The sequence below is a fragment of the Aquarana catesbeiana genome, linkage group LG06 (genome assembly GCF_042186555.1).
Source record: "Aquarana catesbeiana isolate 2022-GZ linkage group LG06, ASM4218655v1, whole genome shotgun sequence".
Classification (NCBI taxonomy): domain Eukaryota; kingdom Metazoa; phylum Chordata; class Amphibia; order Anura; family Ranidae; genus Aquarana; species Aquarana catesbeiana.
Window position 1 is genome coordinate 4319644 of NC_133329.1, and position 19140 is coordinate 4338783.

Below are 19140 nucleotides of genomic sequence, written 5' to 3' on the forward strand. Positions count from 1 at the left end.
TTCTCACCGCTGATCCTGATGTAGCCAGGAGTTGCCTAATGCTTCCTGCAACGTCAGGAGACACTGTGCAGCATTACTTCTGTGGAGCTGTTTTCTCCTAGTGTTCAACCCAGGACTCTGTGTTGTCATATCCTGAACGTAGAGTGACTGAGTGCTAAGATTAAAGCAAAGCATCTTGGAATGTGTAGCCCAGGGAGTCAAAATCTGCATTCAGCTGGACTGTTTTGAACTACAAATACAAGCCAGCTGGGAAAGAAGAACAGGATGCTGGGAGAGGTGATAAAAGGCGTGTGTGTGGGTGGGATCTCTCTCTCGGGACCCCGGCCTGGAACTGCTAGCAAGTAACTCTGTGTCAGTGTTTGCTGTGGCCAAATCTTGGCTTGTGCTACAAAGAGCGAGAGAGAGAGAGACATGGTGTGTGGGTGTAGGAGCATCTACTGCCCCCCCCTCAAAAGAAGAACCCACCAGCCGCCACTGGCTAAGTTTATGTTATTGGAGTCTAATGCTTATAACCCTGCAGTAATTAAGATCCAACAATTTCACTTAGACTTGTGTATGTGACTCTAATCATTTTGATCATCAGCAAAAATGTCTGAACCCAGGGTGTCAGTGGTGTCAGTGGTGTCAGTGGTGTCAGTTGTGTTGGAGGTCGGGGCAACCAGTGAGGTACAGATTCAGCAAGCGACCCTCAGGGGGGTAGAGCTACACTACATTTGACATGGTCAATATAAAAAACACCCTTTGATGAGTTCCATAGATGTTCAGACCTCCGCATTAATTACAATAAAAGAAAAATACTACCCTTAGGGGTCTCCCAGCCTAGACCCTTACTTGAGACATTCCTCTTCTCTATAGCCAATGGCAGCAGTACTCACCTCAGCATAAAGATAGGGAAATGTCCTTCTTATCTATACGCTCTCTACTTTCTGCTTCTAATACAGAAAATCGTTCATTAATTGGATACCTGGATAGATTTACCCACCTCACTTCTAGGAAGATGTCATTTGTTTACAATGGTGAGCTTTGCTTAATTGGTATACCCATTCCAAACTACCCCTCTCCTATTGAAACATAAAGATGTCAGTTTGTTGAATAAGACAGTCACTTCCTTTTTGTGGCACAATAGGAAACCACAAATAGCTTTAGACAGACTTTACCTCCCTAGAAGTGAAGGAGGTGAAAACTTGCCCAATTTTAGGGTGTGCAATTTGTCCTGTCTGCTTCGCATAGGGCTAGACTGGATATCTTCCTAATCCTGCTACTCAAACCGGATCCTCAAATCGGAAATGGGACTTCTTTATTCTCTGAGGGTGTTATTGCACAGCAAATCAAAGAAACTTCCAACCACACTTCAACACGATTTATTATTGAGAGTCACTATTATTGAGTGGAGGAAAACTTGAAAGAAATTAGGCCTCTCACCATTTATTTCTAGAAACCTACCTATCCAGACTAACCCAATATTCCCATCAAGATTGCAACATGAGGCCTTCTCAACATGGAAAACTAAAGGTCTGACGTCAGTCTCTCAGCTCTTCAACCCCAGACCCTGGCAACCCTCAGACCCTCAATGACGTCACAAACAAGTTCACCTTTTCTTGCGTCATCTCTTTCACTTTTGGCAATGCATTAGCAATGCAAAATCTTGCTGTCATGATAAAACAAAGAGTTTCCAGCTCTCCCTGATCAACCGCCTCTTCCACACTCAAAATGACTCCATCTCAGGCATTTACTGACCTCCTAATCTGCAATGTATGAAACCATTTAGCTCATCCTCAGCAATAAACCGGGGCAAGGACTTTTTATCTGAATCTCTCACGGATGAACTGCTAAGCTGGTATAATAAAATCTCCACCTGGTCACCAATGAAATATGGTGAGAATGCCAACTCAAACTAATAAACAGAGACTATTTTCTCCTTCTTGCCTCCAAATCCAGGCCACAGGCTGCTCCCTGCGCTTGATGTGGACCTCCTATACCAACACTTGCTCATTGCTTTTGGCTATGTCAGCCCATTCCATCTTTGGGATAACACACCGTCATGTCCCCAAGGACCCCCTCATATTACTTTTTCAGTATGAAAGTCCAACACCTCAACCACCAATGTCTAGGACTGTCACAACTTCCTACCCACATTGGATATGCCTGCTGGTGGCTCGTAGGGCCATTCTGAAGAAATAGACAACCTCTACGTCTCCAAACGTAACAAATGTCAAAAGAGGATTAAAAAGCCTGCTACATCGGGAAAAGCTCCACTCTCAATTGTTTCACCTCTGAAAAATGTTTCACCTCAAGATGGCAAGCTTTTATTGACTCAACTTTTTTCTGTTTTGTCTTCTTTTTACCTTCTTCTTTTTGCTTTGGAAGTAAAATCCCTCTCCACTTGTTTCTGCTACAATAAAGATCTACCATACATCCACAAACACCTCACTAGTGACTGACTTGGGAAAGGAACTATTCCTAGTTCCCCTATAATCTTATTGTATATTGGTGCTTCACTAACCTGCTAGACATCTTATTGTACAACGTGCTGGACCAGTTCTAGTCTTCTTCATTCCCTCTTATAGTTTCTTTATAGTTAGCTCTTTCTCTGAGTGATCGCTACCTAACACTTTTCTGCTAGGACTCATTTTTGGCCGGCATCTCTGATCTCTTCTGGATAGGTGGTGACCCCTCTGAGAGAATCCATCCATGTCTCCTTTTGTTTAGACAGTTTGCATTCTTCTCTTCATTAGCATGGGCGGTTACTTGGCTTGATTATATGCTAATGTTTACACATCTCCCATGTATCTCAACCATCTTCTTGTTTTGTTTAGGGGCTGCAACCCCGTTTCTGGGCTGTTGTCACCCGGGGTGTCTGTACTGAGTAAAACTAAATAAAATGTATTATAAAAAAATGTAATTTATATATAATGTCACCATGATTTATTCCCAATATATAGTTTTAGTGTAGAGATACGAGGGACTATGTTCACTGAAAACTGGAAGATCGATATTCATAGTACTGAGTGTATATAATAGTCATAGTACTGAGTGTATATAATAGTCATAGTGCTGAGTGTATATAATAGTCATAGTACTGAGTGTATATAATAGTCATAGTACTGAGTGTATATAATAATCATAGTACCGAGTGTATATAATAGTCATAGTACTGAGTGTATATAATAATCATAGTGCTGAGTGTATATAATAGTCATAGTACTGAGTGTATATAATAGTCATAGTGCTGAGTGTATATCATAGGTATAGTACTGAGTGTATATAATAGTCATAGTACTGAGTGTATATAATAGTCATAGTACTGAGTATATATAATAGTCATAGTACTGAGTGTATATAATAGTCATAGTACTGAGTGTATATAATAATCATAGTACTGAGTATATATAATAATCATAGTACTGAGTATATATAATAGTCATAGTACTGAGTGTATATAATAATCATAGTACTGAGTGTATATAATAATCATATTACTGAGTGTATATAATAGTCATAGTACTGAGTGTATATAATAGTCATAGTACTGAGTGTATATAATAGTCATAGTACTGAGTGTATATAATAATCATAGTACTGAGTGTATATAATAATCATAGTACTGAGTGTATATAATAATCAATAAGAGACATAAAGCTTCCAGTCCTGAAGTGGTTAAATATTTCAGTATAATGGAAATGAGTCAGAGATTGTATTACACGGGTTGCTCCGTGCTTTAGATGCCGTCATTGAAATGAAATCCATCACATTCATGCAAAGTCAATCATGAGACGGATCTCTGAAGGCTTTTTACATAATTCCAACTCTAAATATATCATTCTGTCTGCTATCACTTGACGTGTCCCGTCATCTCTGTCCGGAGATCACACCAAACCTCAACATGATGTCTCCGGACTCTATATCTATTTTAGTCTCTTCCGTCTTGGGACTTGTCTTGGCAATCCCTTCTAACACTTGTATTGTGATGGGTAACCTGGACATCATCAGAAAGAAAGGGAAGTTGAGTCCCACCGATGTGATCTTTCTGGCTAAGGGAATTGTGAATATTCTCCTCCAGTGTATGCTGAGTCTACAGGAAATGATCTATGTCTTGTTTCTTGTTTATATTTTACAATATTTTGTATTTATGAACACATCAATTAACTTCCTAATCTATTACAACTTCTGGTTGACCTTCTGGCTCTCCGTTCATTACTGTACCAGCATCACCAATCTCAGCTATGGGTTCTTCATCTGGTTAAAGAGAATTGTGTCCAATTTCCTGAGTCAACTTCTATTCCTGACAGCACTTGGGATGTTCATTGTGAGTGTCCTGGGCTTTTGGGCTTACAATGAAGAAAGTCTTATCCAGTCTTCTGTGAACAGTACAAACTCCTCTGTTAACAGTTTAGATAAAGCGTTTTCCTATCTTGTGTCTGCAAACACCCTAGGCATCATTCTACCACTCTGCCTTAGTCTTCTGTGCCTGGTCCTCACTTCCTCCTTTCTGCTCAGACACGTCTGGAGGGTGAAAAATAACGACTCTGGATCAACACGTCCAAATCTTCAGGCTCATGTCACTGCACTGAGGACAATCTTCTTCTTACTTATCATTTACACATTCTACTGTATGTCTCAAGTGATTCCTTTTCTTCCAAGTTCCTCACTGTCAATATTTTTGTGGAATTTACATTTATTATCTCCATTGGTGGAGGCTGCAGTCATCTTCCAGGCCAGCAACAAGCTGGGAAGGATCATTCTGAGAAGATTCTGGACCAGAAGCTGGAGGAACACAGAGACTTACAATGTGGAGAATTCTTAGCCTGAGACTCTAAATATATACTATAAACTTTTAGTGTGATAGAGATCAATATAAAATGTTTCCTAAGTCATAGCATTTTGTTTTGTATGGAGTGTGGAAGGGTTATATCTCCTGTCATATTTTAATAGCTGTCTGTGTTCCTTACTTGGGTCTTTCACCTTCTTGGTTTGTCCTGGTTAGAGATGGGCTGCACACTCCCCTGTTCGGTTCACCGCAGAACTCCCGAACAGGGGAAAAGTTTGACCCCGAACCGCAAACTCCATTGAACTCTATGGGAGCAAAACATGAGAAATCAAAAGTCCCCATTTTGAAGGCTTATATGTAAGTAATTGGACATAAAAAGTTATATGGGGGTCTGGGTACTGCCCTGGGGGACATGTATCAATGCAATTTAAAAAAAAAAAGCAGTGATTTTTTTGATGCTTAAAGTGAAACAATAAAAATAAAAATTCCTTTAAATATAGTGCCTGGGGGGTCTCCTTAGTGTGCCTGCAAAGTGGTGCATCTGTACCATGTATAGATAGAACCTGCTACAGCAAAACTGACATGTTTAAAGAAAGAAATTAGTCAAATCACATTTATATTGACTGGCAGTTGCAATTGCCGGCTGGCAATATAAAAAAAAAAAGGCGTAACCTCCCAGTCCATACTAGGCCTTATGGGTCTGGTATGGATTTTAAGGGGAACCCCACCCAAAAATAAAAAAAAAAGGGGCGTGGGATCCCCCAAAATCCATACCATACCCTTATCCGAGCACGCAGCCTGGCAGGTCAGGAAGGGGGGTGAGCCTGCGCTCCTCCCTCCTCCCTACCTGGACCATACCAGGCCACATGCCCTTAATGTGGGGGAGTGGTTGTTTTGCCCCCACCCCAGAGCACCACCTTGTCCTGATTTTGATGGGGACAAGGGCCTCTTCCCCACAAACCTTGGCTGTGGTAGTGGGGGTCTGTGGGCAGGGGGCTTATCAGAATCTGGAAGCCTCCTTTAACAAGAAGACCCTTAGTGAATGAGTATGGGGTACATTGTACCACTCCCCGTTCACCAAAAAAAGTCTCAAAAAATAAATAAAAATGCAACACAAGTTTTTAACAAGTGTTAAACTCTTGGAGGAATATGGATCCCTACCAGGATACAAGGTTGACCCAGCTAAATCAGAAGCTCTCCCACTCAACCTCCCGCCCTCGGAAGTACACCGCCTATCGGAAAACATTTCATACGTGTGGAAATCCCATGCCATTAAATATTTGGGGGTACACCTTACCCCTCGATATAAATCCCTATACAATGCAAACTTCGGACCCCTATTTGCGTTCATCCAATCCCTTTTGACCAAATGGAGACATTACCCAATGTCTTGGTTTGGACGCATCGCCTGGGTTTAGATGAACATACTACCTAAACTTTTGAACTGCTTTATGACTCTCCCAGTGCCCATCCCGTCCGCACAGCTCACGAAACTCCATGATGACCTCCTAAATTTTAAATGGAACTACAAACAGCATAGAATAGGCCGCTTCATAATGTTTGCCTCCAGAAATGACGGGGGTTTGGCCTTTCCACACCTCCAACGCTATTACTATGCCGCACAACTGAGAGCTTTATCTTTCTGAGTCACCCTTCCGGCCTATAACTGCTGGACCCAAATACATAAAATATGGCTGGCTCCCATCCATCCGAACAACCTCCTTTGGAACACCAATGTCGATATACCATCCACAGCCCTACTATATACCATGCATTTCCTATGCTCTGGAGGCAATTAAACCGCAGCACCCCCCTGCAGTCCGAGGCCTCTCTGTTAACAGCCTTCCTTTACAACCCTAAACTACCCAAAAGCTTAACCTCCCAGATGATCTCCCCATGGCTGCAGAGGAAACTTTTTTACTATGGACACATGATGGATCCAGTGTCTAAGATCTTGCTACCCTTCGACAAACTCAGAGCTAAACACAAACTTCCCCCGTAGTGCCTTCTTTGGCTACCTCCAGATACTGCACTCCACACAAGCGTTGAGACTGGGAATAGCAAGCGGCTCATGCTGGTTCGTGGGCGGAAGACAGGAGTGTTGCATACTCCCACCCACTCCTACACTACCCTGTACTGTATGAAAAGAGACACCGGAGGGTGCATGGATGTTAGAGTAGACAACGGCGTGGTTATTGCATATACCTGCATACCTGCAGATATTGCACGACTGGAACAGACTCAGCATACGGCGGAGGTATTCACACTACCTGTTGAGAACACGAGAACACAGGGGGGAGCTTAACGAACCAGAGCGGACTGGCAGCCTTATTACCAACTATACCACTACTATCAACTACACCGTTTACCTCACCCCAGAAGATGTCTGCTGACAACCCTCAGGTATGCCTTACAACTTTAGCGGCCGCAGAAACAAGGGAATTGGGGGGAGAGCAAGATCTCAGACAACTGATTCGGGCTCTGCCCACGAAAGAGGACATACAGGTGCTGATGGGTAACCTTTTGGGACCTATGAAGAAAGAAATAGGGGAGGTACGGTTATAAATGGAGGCGATAGACCAAAGATTGAATAGTTGTAAGATATCGCAAGATAAGGCTAATACACGGATAGAGGACTTAGAGGAGAAATTTAAGGTGCTGCATCAGAGAATGGTCACCTTACAATTGCAATTTGAAGAGACTGAAAACAGAAGCAGAAGGAATAATATACGTGTGAAAGGGATCTCAGAAAATGTGTCAGCTGCAAAATTAAGAGAAACGGTGCTGGGTATTTTTAATAAATCATTGGACAATCCCCCTGACCTTCAGATTGAGCTAGACCGTGTGCATAGGATCCCCACATTTCGTAATCCTGCCCAGATGACTCCCAGAGATGTCCTTTGTAGACAACAAAGAAGGAGATAATGAGAGCTGCATGGCGAAAGAATCCAGTGGAATTCAACAAGCAGGAAATACAAGTCTTCTCAGATTTATGTCGACAGACCAAAGATAGGCAATGGTTGTTGAGACCACTACTGGACCATTTGCGGTTAGAATGGGGAGACATACAGATGGGGTTACCCAATTTCCCTGATAATTAAAAAGGAGGAACGTACTTTTAATTTACATGACCCAGAGCAATCACCTGAGCTGTTTCGGTTCCTGGGCTCGGGAGCTTTTGAGGTGCCCAATTGGGTAGATTTACCAACAGCTGTGGAAAAAGGAGCCTTTCAGCAAAGGAAACAACAGAGGAGAGGGACACCCCAGACTGAGCAAATCATTGAATTAAGATACCTGGCAAACAAATGGATTGATCTCCCCCAGTAAACGGAGAGAACTTTCTTTTTTCTTTTTTTTGTGACATTTTTGGAAATCTAGATATAAGAGATAGAAGAAGGGTTTATCCCTCTAGGTTATGAGATAGTTGTGGGATGGCCCCCCCTTTTTTTGTTGGTGCTCTGTTAAAAAAAAAAAAGTTTGGGGGTGATTTGTTGTGTGGGTTTTTTTTTGTTTTTTGTTTTTTGGTTATTGGTTTTTGTTTTTTTGTTGAGTGAAAAATTTTCCTCTCATCCCCCTCTTCCCCTCTCTCTTGAATTTAGCCGATTATAGAAATGACTAGGATAAGCTTTACATCATGTAATGTCAAGGGACTGAACATCCCAGAGAAACGGATAAGACTCATGGTGGAACTAGGAAGACTTAAATCTCCAATTATTTTCCTACAGGAAACACATTTTAAAAGAGACAAAATCCCAAGCTGTAAAAACCTTAGATTCCCGACAGTATATCATAGTACATCTCAGAGCTCTATAATAGAAACCCCCTGTGGGGTTTCTATTATAGTATCAAAAGAGATGCCATGGGAAGAATCGGTCTAATCACTGACGAGGGAGGACGTCTCCTTATAGTGAAAGGAACCCTGGGTCATCAAAAAGTCACGTTGGTAAACTTGTATGTACCAAATGAAGATCAAGTAAACTCCTTAGAACTACACTTGGAGATGGTGCAACAACACAGGGAAGGAGTCTTATGCCACGTACACACGACCGGACTTTTCTACCACATTCCAACTGAGTTCGGACTTGCCTACACACGATCCCACCAAAGTCTAAAAGTTTTGAACGTGATGACATACGACCGGACTAAAATAAGGAAGTTCATAGCCAGTAGCCAATAGCTGCCCTTGCGTCCCTTTTTTGTCCGTCGGACTAGCATACAGACGAACTGATTTTTCGATCAGACTCGAGTCCATCGGGAAGATTTGAAACATGTTCTATTTCTAAAGTCCGACAGATTTTTCAACAGGAAAGGTTCGATGAAGCCCACACATGATCGAATTGTCCGGCGGATACGTTCCGACGGACCAGTTCGGTCAAAAAGTCCGGTCGTGTGTACACGGCATTAGTGTTGGGTGGCGACCTTAACATGGCCCTAGAGCTGATGAGGGACTCATCAAAAGGATCCTCTCATCTATCATCCGTCAAACTGAGGAAAGCGAAAAAACTTTTACAGGATCTGCAATTGATAGTGTAGTAGAATTTTATATTAACCAATATATATTTTATGTTATTCATATTATTATTCATATTCATATTCATATTATTATTATTATTATATAGTAGTGGTTTTATCAATATTATTATTCAATAAGTAAAGCAATAGTTATTAATCTTTAATAATGTTTTCCATAGATTTAGAAAGATTTCATTTTAAATGTTGAACTTTAGATGACCTCTCTGCTTCTTTCTCATACTTTTAATAAGATAGTTTACTGGGTGAAAATTCATTAGGATAGTTCATTTTTAGTTTTTAAGTAAGCGCTAATTAGAAAAGAAAAACACTTGACAGCAGATAAATCACAGCGATAAGATAAGAACATCTTAAACATGTGGTTAAAATAATTATGTGGAATATGGGAAAGTTATGTACAGTACATTAAATTAAGTTTAACAGGGTCAAACAAAGGTCTGCTTGTGCCCTCATTAAAACTGTTAACATACATTAAATAAGGAAATACTGATATATGTATATATTACTAATTAGACAATATTGATTAAAGTAATTGGCTGTGTATATGTGTATATATATGTGTTTTTGTGAAAACCATGTACATATACATGCACATAGAATTGTATAGTGAGAAACCATAAGACATAACACATAATGGGTGGGGTAATTGAAAGTTAATTCTCCCAAAGTGGTAAATCTGTCTTATCAGGATGAGGAGGGTTTGATTTACACAGCTGGGTACCATACTGTCTCTACACAGGTGTTTTCTAGTTTCAGAAGCAATATCTCATCCAGGAGGAGGCAATCCAAAAGAAATATCAGTGATTCCTGGAGACTACGTGTATATCAAAGTACATAAGAGAAAGTGGAAAGATCCAAAATTTGAGGGTCAATTTGAAGTACATTTTTTCAACTCCAACAGCAGTTAAAGTCCAGGGGAGATCAGTATGGTATCATTTGAACCAATGCAAACTGAAACCAAAAGACTGACTGTTCCAAGGGAAAAAGACTTTTTGACTGTATCTATACTAAGAAACCCCCAACACCTGTGCATGCTAATCTCTGCGTCAGGAATTGTATTTGCTGTAACTGCTCTTGTATGTAATGAATATTTTATGGGGAACACATTAAGAAGTTTAGAAACAGATTGAAAAATTGTTGTAATCAGGTTAATGCTTCATTTACTTGTAGATAAAAGAAAAGTGCAAGTGATCCCCGGAACGCACCAAAATTAAGTTATTAGATAAAATGATGGTGTAGGAGCCATTGCTTTGTAGGTTACCCTGAAATGCTTGCCAGAGGCCTATTGTATCCTGATACTGACTATTTTTTATTCTTTTATTTTTTTTATTTTTTTATAACTATAATTTTGAAGTGTATTTTATATCCAGACAAATATCAGGTGATCGCAGAAGACATGACGCAACTTGTTAGAAATGTTAATTGCTACAAAGGAAGGATTTCATACAATAAAGGAGGAGGTGAAACATCTGAGACTTGTACCTTTGTAGAACAGGTATGCACTGAACTTGTGTCTTACAGCATCCAGAGCAGCTTGTGCTATGATACTGGACCAGCAAATGATACTGAAGAAGGAGATCTCTCCAAAAACATCAAGCACTTGGCTAAGTTGAAAAGACCTATGCAGGAAAAGGCAGAGTCTTATGGGACCGAGTCTGCTGGATGGTCCCTGGAACCACATATTTGACTTTCATTCACTAGCTAAACGGATTGTTCCTCTTCCCTGTTATCCTTGATGTGATGTTGCTTAGTAACTGTTGTCTGTTGCAAGAAGTTTGTGGCAAGAATGATCACGATGCCACTGAGACTGACAACGAGGGCTTTTTTTTCTCAAACAATAGATACTGGAACTCAACCACGACCGCCCAAAACCCCTCCACCCACCACACACCCTCCAAATTACATCAAATAGTGGGTGTGGTCAGTCAAATTTTACAAACAGTAGGAGGGTCTTAAAGGGACATTAAAAACCAGGAATGAATTACACACAGAGTGCAGAGTTCAGGGGAGGGTTACACACAGAGTGCAGAGCTGTCACTTGTAAACACAGAAACCGGACTTCTGTGTTTACATGTGATTGTGGTGAGCAGCCCCCCCCCTCCCTCCAAGGGTCTGAACCAGAGGTGGTGGAACTGAACTCCACCAAGATCACCCTGAAAAAAATCCCCGCTGACAACTATGTCTTCCGTGCCACATATGGAGAAGACTTTGCAGCTACAGAAGAAGATGCAGTGTGTTTTTGATTGGACTGATTTATTTTTTATTTTTTGGATGATTTATGTGATAAGTGTCGGGTACATGGGGTCTCTGAAGGGCATGGTGGGTGATCTGTACTGTAATTGCTGTGAGGCTTGTGCCTCAACAGGGGGGAAATGTAGTAGAATTTCATATTAACCAATATATAGTTTATGTTATTCATATTATTATTCATATTATTATTCATATTATTATTATTATTATTATTATTATTATTATTATTCATATTATTATTAATATTATATAGTAGTGGTTTTATCAATATTATTATTCAATAAGTAAAGCAATAGTTATTAATCTTTAATAATGTTTTCCACGGATTAAGAAAGATTTTTTTTTAAAAGTTGAACTTTAGATGACCTCTCCGCTTCTTTCTCATACTTTTTATAAGGAAGTTCATAGCCAGTAGCCAATAGCTGCCCTCGCGTCCTTTTTTTTCCCTTCGGACTAGCATACAGACAAACTGATTTTTCGATCAGACTCAAGTCCGTCGGAAAGATTTAAAACATGTTCTATTAGTAAGGTCCAACAGATTTTTCGACAGAAAAGGTCCGATGAAGCCCACACGCGATCGAATTGTCTGACGGATTCGTTCTGTCGGACCAGTTCGGTCGAAAATTCCGGTCGTGTGTACACGGCATTAGTGTTGGGTGGCGACCTTAACATGGCCCTGGACCCGATGGGGGACTCATCAAAAGGATCCTCCCATCTATCATACGTCAAACTGAGGAAAGCGAAAAAACTTTTACAGGATCTGCAATTGATAGTGTAGTAGAATTTTATATTAACCAATATATATTTTATGTTATTCATATTATTCATATTATTATTATTATTATTATTATCATTTTATAGTAGTGGTTTTATCAATATTATTATTCAATAAGTAAAGAAATAGTTATTAATCTTTAATAATGTTTTCCACAGATTTAGAAAGATTTCATTTTAAATGTTGAACTTTAGATGACCTCTCTGCTTCTTTCTCATACTTTTTATAAGATAGTTTACTGGGTGAAGGTTCATTAGGATAGTTCATTTTTAGTTTTTAAGTAAGCGCTAATTAGAAAAGAAAAACACTTGACAGCAGATAAATCACAGTGATAAGATAAGAACATCTTAAACAGGTGGTTAAAATAATTATGTGGAATATGGGAAAGTTATGTACAGTACATTAAATTAGGTTTGACAGTCAAACAAAGTTCTGCTTGTGCCCTCATTAAAACTATTAAAATACATTAAATAAGGAAATACTGATCTATGTATAAATCTTTTCTTCTATCTTTTCATGTGACAACAGAAATGACACTTGTCTACAATGTAAAGTAGTGAGTGTACAGCTTGTATAACAGTGTAAATTTGCTGTCCCCTCAAAATAACTCAACACACAGCCATTAATGTATATAACGCTGTGAAAATGTCCAAAATGGGCCCAAAGTGTCAATATTTTGTGTGGCCACCATTATTTTCCAGCACTGCCTTAACCCTCTTGGGCATGGAGGTCACCAGAGCTTCACAGGTTGCAAATGGAGTCCTCTTCCCCTCCTCCATGATGACATCACGGAGCTGGTGGATGTTAGAGATCTTGCGCTCATCCACCTTCCATTTGAGGATGTCCCACAGATGCTCAGTAGGCTTTAGGTCTGGAAACATGTTTGGCTAGTCCATCACCTTAACCCTCAGCTTCTTTAGCAAGGCAGTGGTCCTCTTGGTGTTGTGTTTGGGGCCGTTATCATGTTGGAATACTGCCCTGTGGCCCAGTCTCTGAAGGAAGGGGATCATGCTCTGCTTCAGTATGCCAGTATGTCACAGAACATGTTGGCATTCATGGTTCCCTCAACCATGGTCTTGGCAATCTTCTTATAGCCTAGGCCATCTTTATGTAGAACAACAATTCTTTTTTTCAGATCCTCAGAGAGTTCTTTGCCATGAGGTGCCATGTTGAACTTCCAGTGACCAGTATGAGAGAGTGAGAGCGATAACACCAAATTTAACACACCTGCTCCCCAATCACACCTGAGACCTTGTAACACTAACGAGTCGCATGACACCAGAGAGCGAAAATGGCCTAAATGGGCCCAAATTGGACAATTTCCTTTAGAGGTGTACTCACGTTTGTTGCTAGCGGTTTAGACATTAATGGTTGTGTGTTGAGTTATTTTGAGGGGACAGCAAATTTACACTGTTATACAAGCTGTACACTCACTACTTTACATTGTAGACAAGTGTCATTTCTTCTTCTTGTTGTCACATGAAAAGATAGAAGAAAAGATTTACAAAAATGTGAGGGGTGTACTCACTTTTGTGAGATACTGTGTATATATATATATATATATATATATATATATATATATATATATATATAATGTGGTTGTGAAAACCATGTATGTACACATGCACATAGAGTTGTATAGTGAGAAACCATAAGAAATAACACATAATGGTGGGGTCATTGAAAGTTAATTCTCTCAAAGTCGTAAATCTGTCTTATCAGGGTGAGGAGGGTTTGATTAACACAGCTGGGTGCCATACTGTCTCTACACAGGTGTTTTTAATTGGACAAAACCAGTTATAAGTCACTTTAATGAACATATAGGAATTCTGGGAGTGAATAAGTTTGTCTGGTTGTAGAACAGGTGTCAGATTTATGGATAGTTACATTGACGTAGATTTTAGTGACCAATCATATCTAGGAGAGATGATTAGAATAAGGCTTGTAAAAGGGTATATAAATGCAAGCTCTACAATTGTTAGACAAGTCAGATAGGAGCTCATAAGGCTGAACTCTAGGTATGCCGCCCTATTGCACGTGTCATAGAGGTCAGAACCAGTAGGCAAATATCTGTCCGTAACTTGTCTCCTCGTACGAGTCAAAAGGAGAAAACTTCTTAGCTTGTTCCAGAGTGTGGTCTCAGGTGACTTTCCCTCACGAACTTGGTTGAGCAAGAATCCAAAACTCTGTTAGGGGACCAGACCACCGGTCGATCGACTGGTCCCTATCAGGTGATGGGTTCCCAAGAATTGGCAGAAAAGACCCATTCTGGTTCAAGGTAAGAGCAATTCACAATTGTTTCAATTTGATTAGAGGATAAGTGTAACGGAACGTCCCACACTCCACTTGAGTGCTTCCGTCAGTATATCACTTCCTAACTCCTGGAATGAGTCCAATGGATCTGGCTATAGGAACCCCCAAGAACCAGACAACACCAGTCTTGGAGTACATCAGGAATAGTCTTTTATTTGAGATCTCACACAAATATTTGCTTGCATTTTAAGAAACTGTATAAATTAAACCTGTATCTTGTAATACTTTGAGCATAAACCTGTATGTTCCCAGCTGTTAATAAACCTGCATTGCTGAAGTCATGCCTGGTTCAGTACATTATTATTCTACTTCAATAGTCAGCTGGAGGGCTGTTCACATACAGGACAGGGATTATACATTTTTCTCTGCAAAGTACAAGACATATACCAGAATTGACTATGTTTTGGTTTCCCAAAACATAATTAGATCCCTTATAGAAGCATTGATAGGATCGTTTACCCTTCAGATCACGCTCCGATTAGCTGTACACTAGAAACTGGGGAGGCAGAACCCAGAGAGCAGCATTGGAAGATCAATGAAACTCTCCTAAAGAGACTGAGTATGAGGGTAAACTAAAGCAGGAACTGGACTCCTTTTTTTTACAATAAATGATACTGGGGGAAAAAATGCCCTTTTGTATATGAGAAGCACATAAGTGTGTCATGGGAGGCATGTTTATCTCCATGGGGGCACATAGGAAATGGAAACTTAATGAACAGATTGATTCGCTGCTCAAATGTATTGGGGAATTGAAAGCGGTGCACAAAAAATCTCAGGCACAATTAATAGAACAGGAATTAGCTGGCCTATGTGAAAAGCTCAATCTCTTGCTTATAGACAAATCAAAAGCCAACTTAACTTGAGGTAGAGGGACATTCTATGAATTTGAGAACAAACCAGGGAGAATGCTTGCAAACGCTCTTATGCCGCGGTACACACGACCGGTTTTGCCGTCGGAATAAACTCCGAAGGTTTCTCCGATGGAACTCCGACAGAATTTCATTCAAGCGGTCTTGCCTACACACGGTTCAACCAAAAGTCGGACCAAAGTCCGACCGTTCAGAACGCGGTGACATACAGCACGTACGGCGGGACTAGAAAAAGGAAGTTCAATAGCCAGTAGCCAATAGCTTCCGTCTTGTACTTGCTTCAGAGCATGCATCGTTTTTGGTTCGTCGGAACAGCATACAGACGAGCGTTTTTCCCGATAGGAATCGGTTCGGGAGGAAATATTTAGAACATGGTCCATTTCTAGGTCTGTCAGAATTTTCAAAAAAGAAAAGTCCGATGAGGCATAGACACGATCGGAATAGACGATGAAAAGCTTCCGTCAGACTTTTTCTGTCGGACATTCCGCTCGTGTGTACGCGGCTTTAGAGAAACTACTACACGAAACCACATCACACAAATTAAAAACGCAGAAAGTTGAAATGGTTAACACCCCACGGAAAATTGCTCAGGTGTTTAAAGAGTATTACGAGAGCTTATATCATTTAGAAGGGGAACCTACCTCAGAAAATGCTCAAAAGAAACGGGAGGTGGCTGGGGAGTTTATTAAAGAGACAGAAATGCCAAAGCTGACTGAGGAGATAGCCAGAGAACTTGACGTACCAATTACCACAGAGGAATTTATGGGGGCATTAAAAGCCATGAAATTGGGCAAAGAACCGAGCCCAGATGGGTACACCCTGTCGTATTACAAAACGTTCGCTGAGAAACTGGCTCTGAGATTCATAGCAGCCTATATAATTCATTACGCGAAGAGAAGCAAATCCCGACAGAAACGCTATTGGCACACGTAACAGTTATTCCAAGGATCCCTCCCAATGTCCTAGCTATCGCCCTATTTCATTGTCGAACGTAGATCTTAATGTGTTCACAAAGATTTTAGCCATGAGACTAGTAGATCATATCCCGGGCCTAATACATCCAGACCAGGTAGGATTTACCCCTGGGAGAGAGGGAAGAGAGAACACACAGCGGGTAGTGAATACGATCTACCTTGCACAAAGGCAGCAGAAACCATTGGTGATAGTTTCCACTGATGCGGAAAAAGCCTTTGACGGGGTAGATTGGATTTTTCTAAAAACGGTATTACAGCACATAGGCCTGGGGGATGGGATGCTGAGCTGGTTTTTCTAATCTATACTCAACACCAAGCGCCGGGGTAAAGATAGGTGATAGGATCTCAGAGCCTTTTTTCCATTCAAAACGGAACATGACAGGGATGCCCACTTTCGCCCCTGATTTTTATTCTGACAATAGAACCTTTTTTTAAGAAAAATACGGGCAAATTTGAATATTAAGGGGATAATGTCGGAGTTACGTGAATATGGGGAAATATCTAATTTTAAAGTAAACTATAAGAAATCGGAAGCGATGGAATTGGATAGAAATAAACACGCCCCTTCTACATTTGATAACTACACAGTTTGATTTTATAGATGGACTGATTCTCATATAAGCTATTTAGGGACTAAAATATTGAAGAATTTAAATAAGCTATTTCAGCTTAATTATGCACCAATGGCAAGGCAGATCAAACTCGATCTCCTGAGATGGGACTAATAAACTTTACATGGTTCGGGAGAACAAATATTATCAAGATAAACATGATGCCAAGACTTTTGTATCTAATACAGACCCTGCCAATTAAGATCCCCCAAGCTTTCTAAGAGACCTCAGATCAAGATTTTTGAGGTTTAGACATGGGCCCCTTATCTGGCATATAGGAAGGGATCAGGGTGACATGTAAAATTTGCTAAGTGGCATATATTTGAGAACAGAAGGGTGGGGTATTCGGCAGAGAGGAGAAGAGGGGGGGGGGTGCAGGGAAGGGGGGTCATAACTCATCTACCTTCCACTGCCCTTTTTTTTGTGTTGGGGGGTGGACAATAAATAGACAGGGGGTGGGGGTAAAAGTAGAAAAAGAGATATCAAACTGAGTTAAAAAGTTAATTAAGGTAATACGAGATACACAGTTGGATGGTATTTAGCATTTAGAATGATTAAAAAAAAGATATTGTAAGACTGTGATGAATTGTAATGTGGAATCTATGAAAAATAAACAAATTATATAAAAAAAAAAAAAAAAAAGATATGGCACTATGCACTCATCACCGACCCAACCCTTCAATTCTCTAAGCCATCCTCATTTGAGTGCTTAGTTCTTTCGGGCCCCACACAGAAAGGACTGACCTCAGAGATATATAAACTTCTAAACTCATATGATATGGTCACTCGGGGGAAACATAGATACATGCATAGATGGGAAGAACACCTCGGAGAGGAACTAACCCACCAACAATGGGCCACTATATGGAGATGGGCAGCCAAGAGCTCTACAAGCACACTTTACAAAGAGAACGCATATAAAGTGATCTTTTACTGGTACCTAACTCCATCAGGCCTGCATGCTATATACCCATTGGCCTCGGATCACTGCTGGAGGTGTCATCAAGACCGGGGCACGCTATACCACATCTACTGGAGTTGTCCATCCCTCCAGCCCTACTGGTGTGCGGTCCGGGGGCCTTCTCCACCGGCTATTTTAGGTAGATATCCCTCTCCCCCTAAGTTCTTTTTACTGGGCCTCCCTCCCCCCACACTCTCTGGACTAGCTGAAAAGCTGGCCACACAAATATTAACATAATAAGAATATATACAGTGTAGCGCTATGAGTGAAAAACCATGAATAAATAGACAGTGATGTCTTATGAAATAATGGTGAATAAACACTTAAAAAGTCCAAAGTTTACTGAACGGAACTTTAAAGAAAAAAGTTCAAAGATATTTCCATCCCATGCTTAATAGTGAATCTTCAATTGGACAAGGATAACACAAACGATGTGCAAAAAACTGTGTAGTTGTGATGAAAACCTCAATAAGAGAAATAAGCTTTGTACTCTTACCAGAAATAGTGGAGTCACTAACCCTTTTTTAGTGGGTCAGTCGGGCTTATGTGGACCAAGTGCCACAAGGTTATAGTTGGCTGGAGAGCAGTCACTCTATAGGGGATGATTCCACTCCTCGCCCGTGGTGGTCAGGCCGGCAACCGTAGTTTCCTTATAAATAGTCAAACAAAGTAAAGGACTCCCACCGCACAGGAGAATCGTCTAGAGGTTTGAAGTTGTACGCAAGCAGACTCAATTTTCTCAGTAAAAATACCCCAGTTTTATAAATATTAACGGCAGCCAGATATTTAGTATCCCTCCACTGGAAACAACAAAACCCCCCCATCATTATCTGATAATTACACCAGAACTAAGGATGTAGAGTTATGGAGTCCATGACGGCTAGACTAACAGACCGAGTAGACAGACATACAGAGACATGGGAGCCGTGGCACCAGCGAATGGACCACCCATGATTCTATGAGACCCAAACACCCTGCACACTGCTAACACCCAGAGCCCAGGAGAGACGTACCTTAATGATTAAAACTTTCCTAAACCTCTTTCTTCCCCCCTTCTTTCTTTTCTCTTCTCTTTCTCTTCTTTTTCCC

At 40.6% G+C, this 19140-nt stretch overlaps 1 protein-coding gene across 1 annotated transcript; it reads left to right on the forward strand.

Moving 5' to 3' along the window:
* The first annotated feature begins 3883 nt into the window (after nucleotides 1-3883).
* On the forward strand, nucleotides 3884-4804 carry LOC141147396 (taste receptor type 2 member 40-like). Its single transcript, XM_073634630.1, has one exon. The coding sequence runs from the start codon at nucleotides 3884-3886 to the stop codon at nucleotides 4802-4804; it is 921 nt and encodes a 306-aa protein (XP_073490731.1).
* The last annotated feature ends 14336 nt before the right edge of the window (nucleotides 4805-19140 follow it).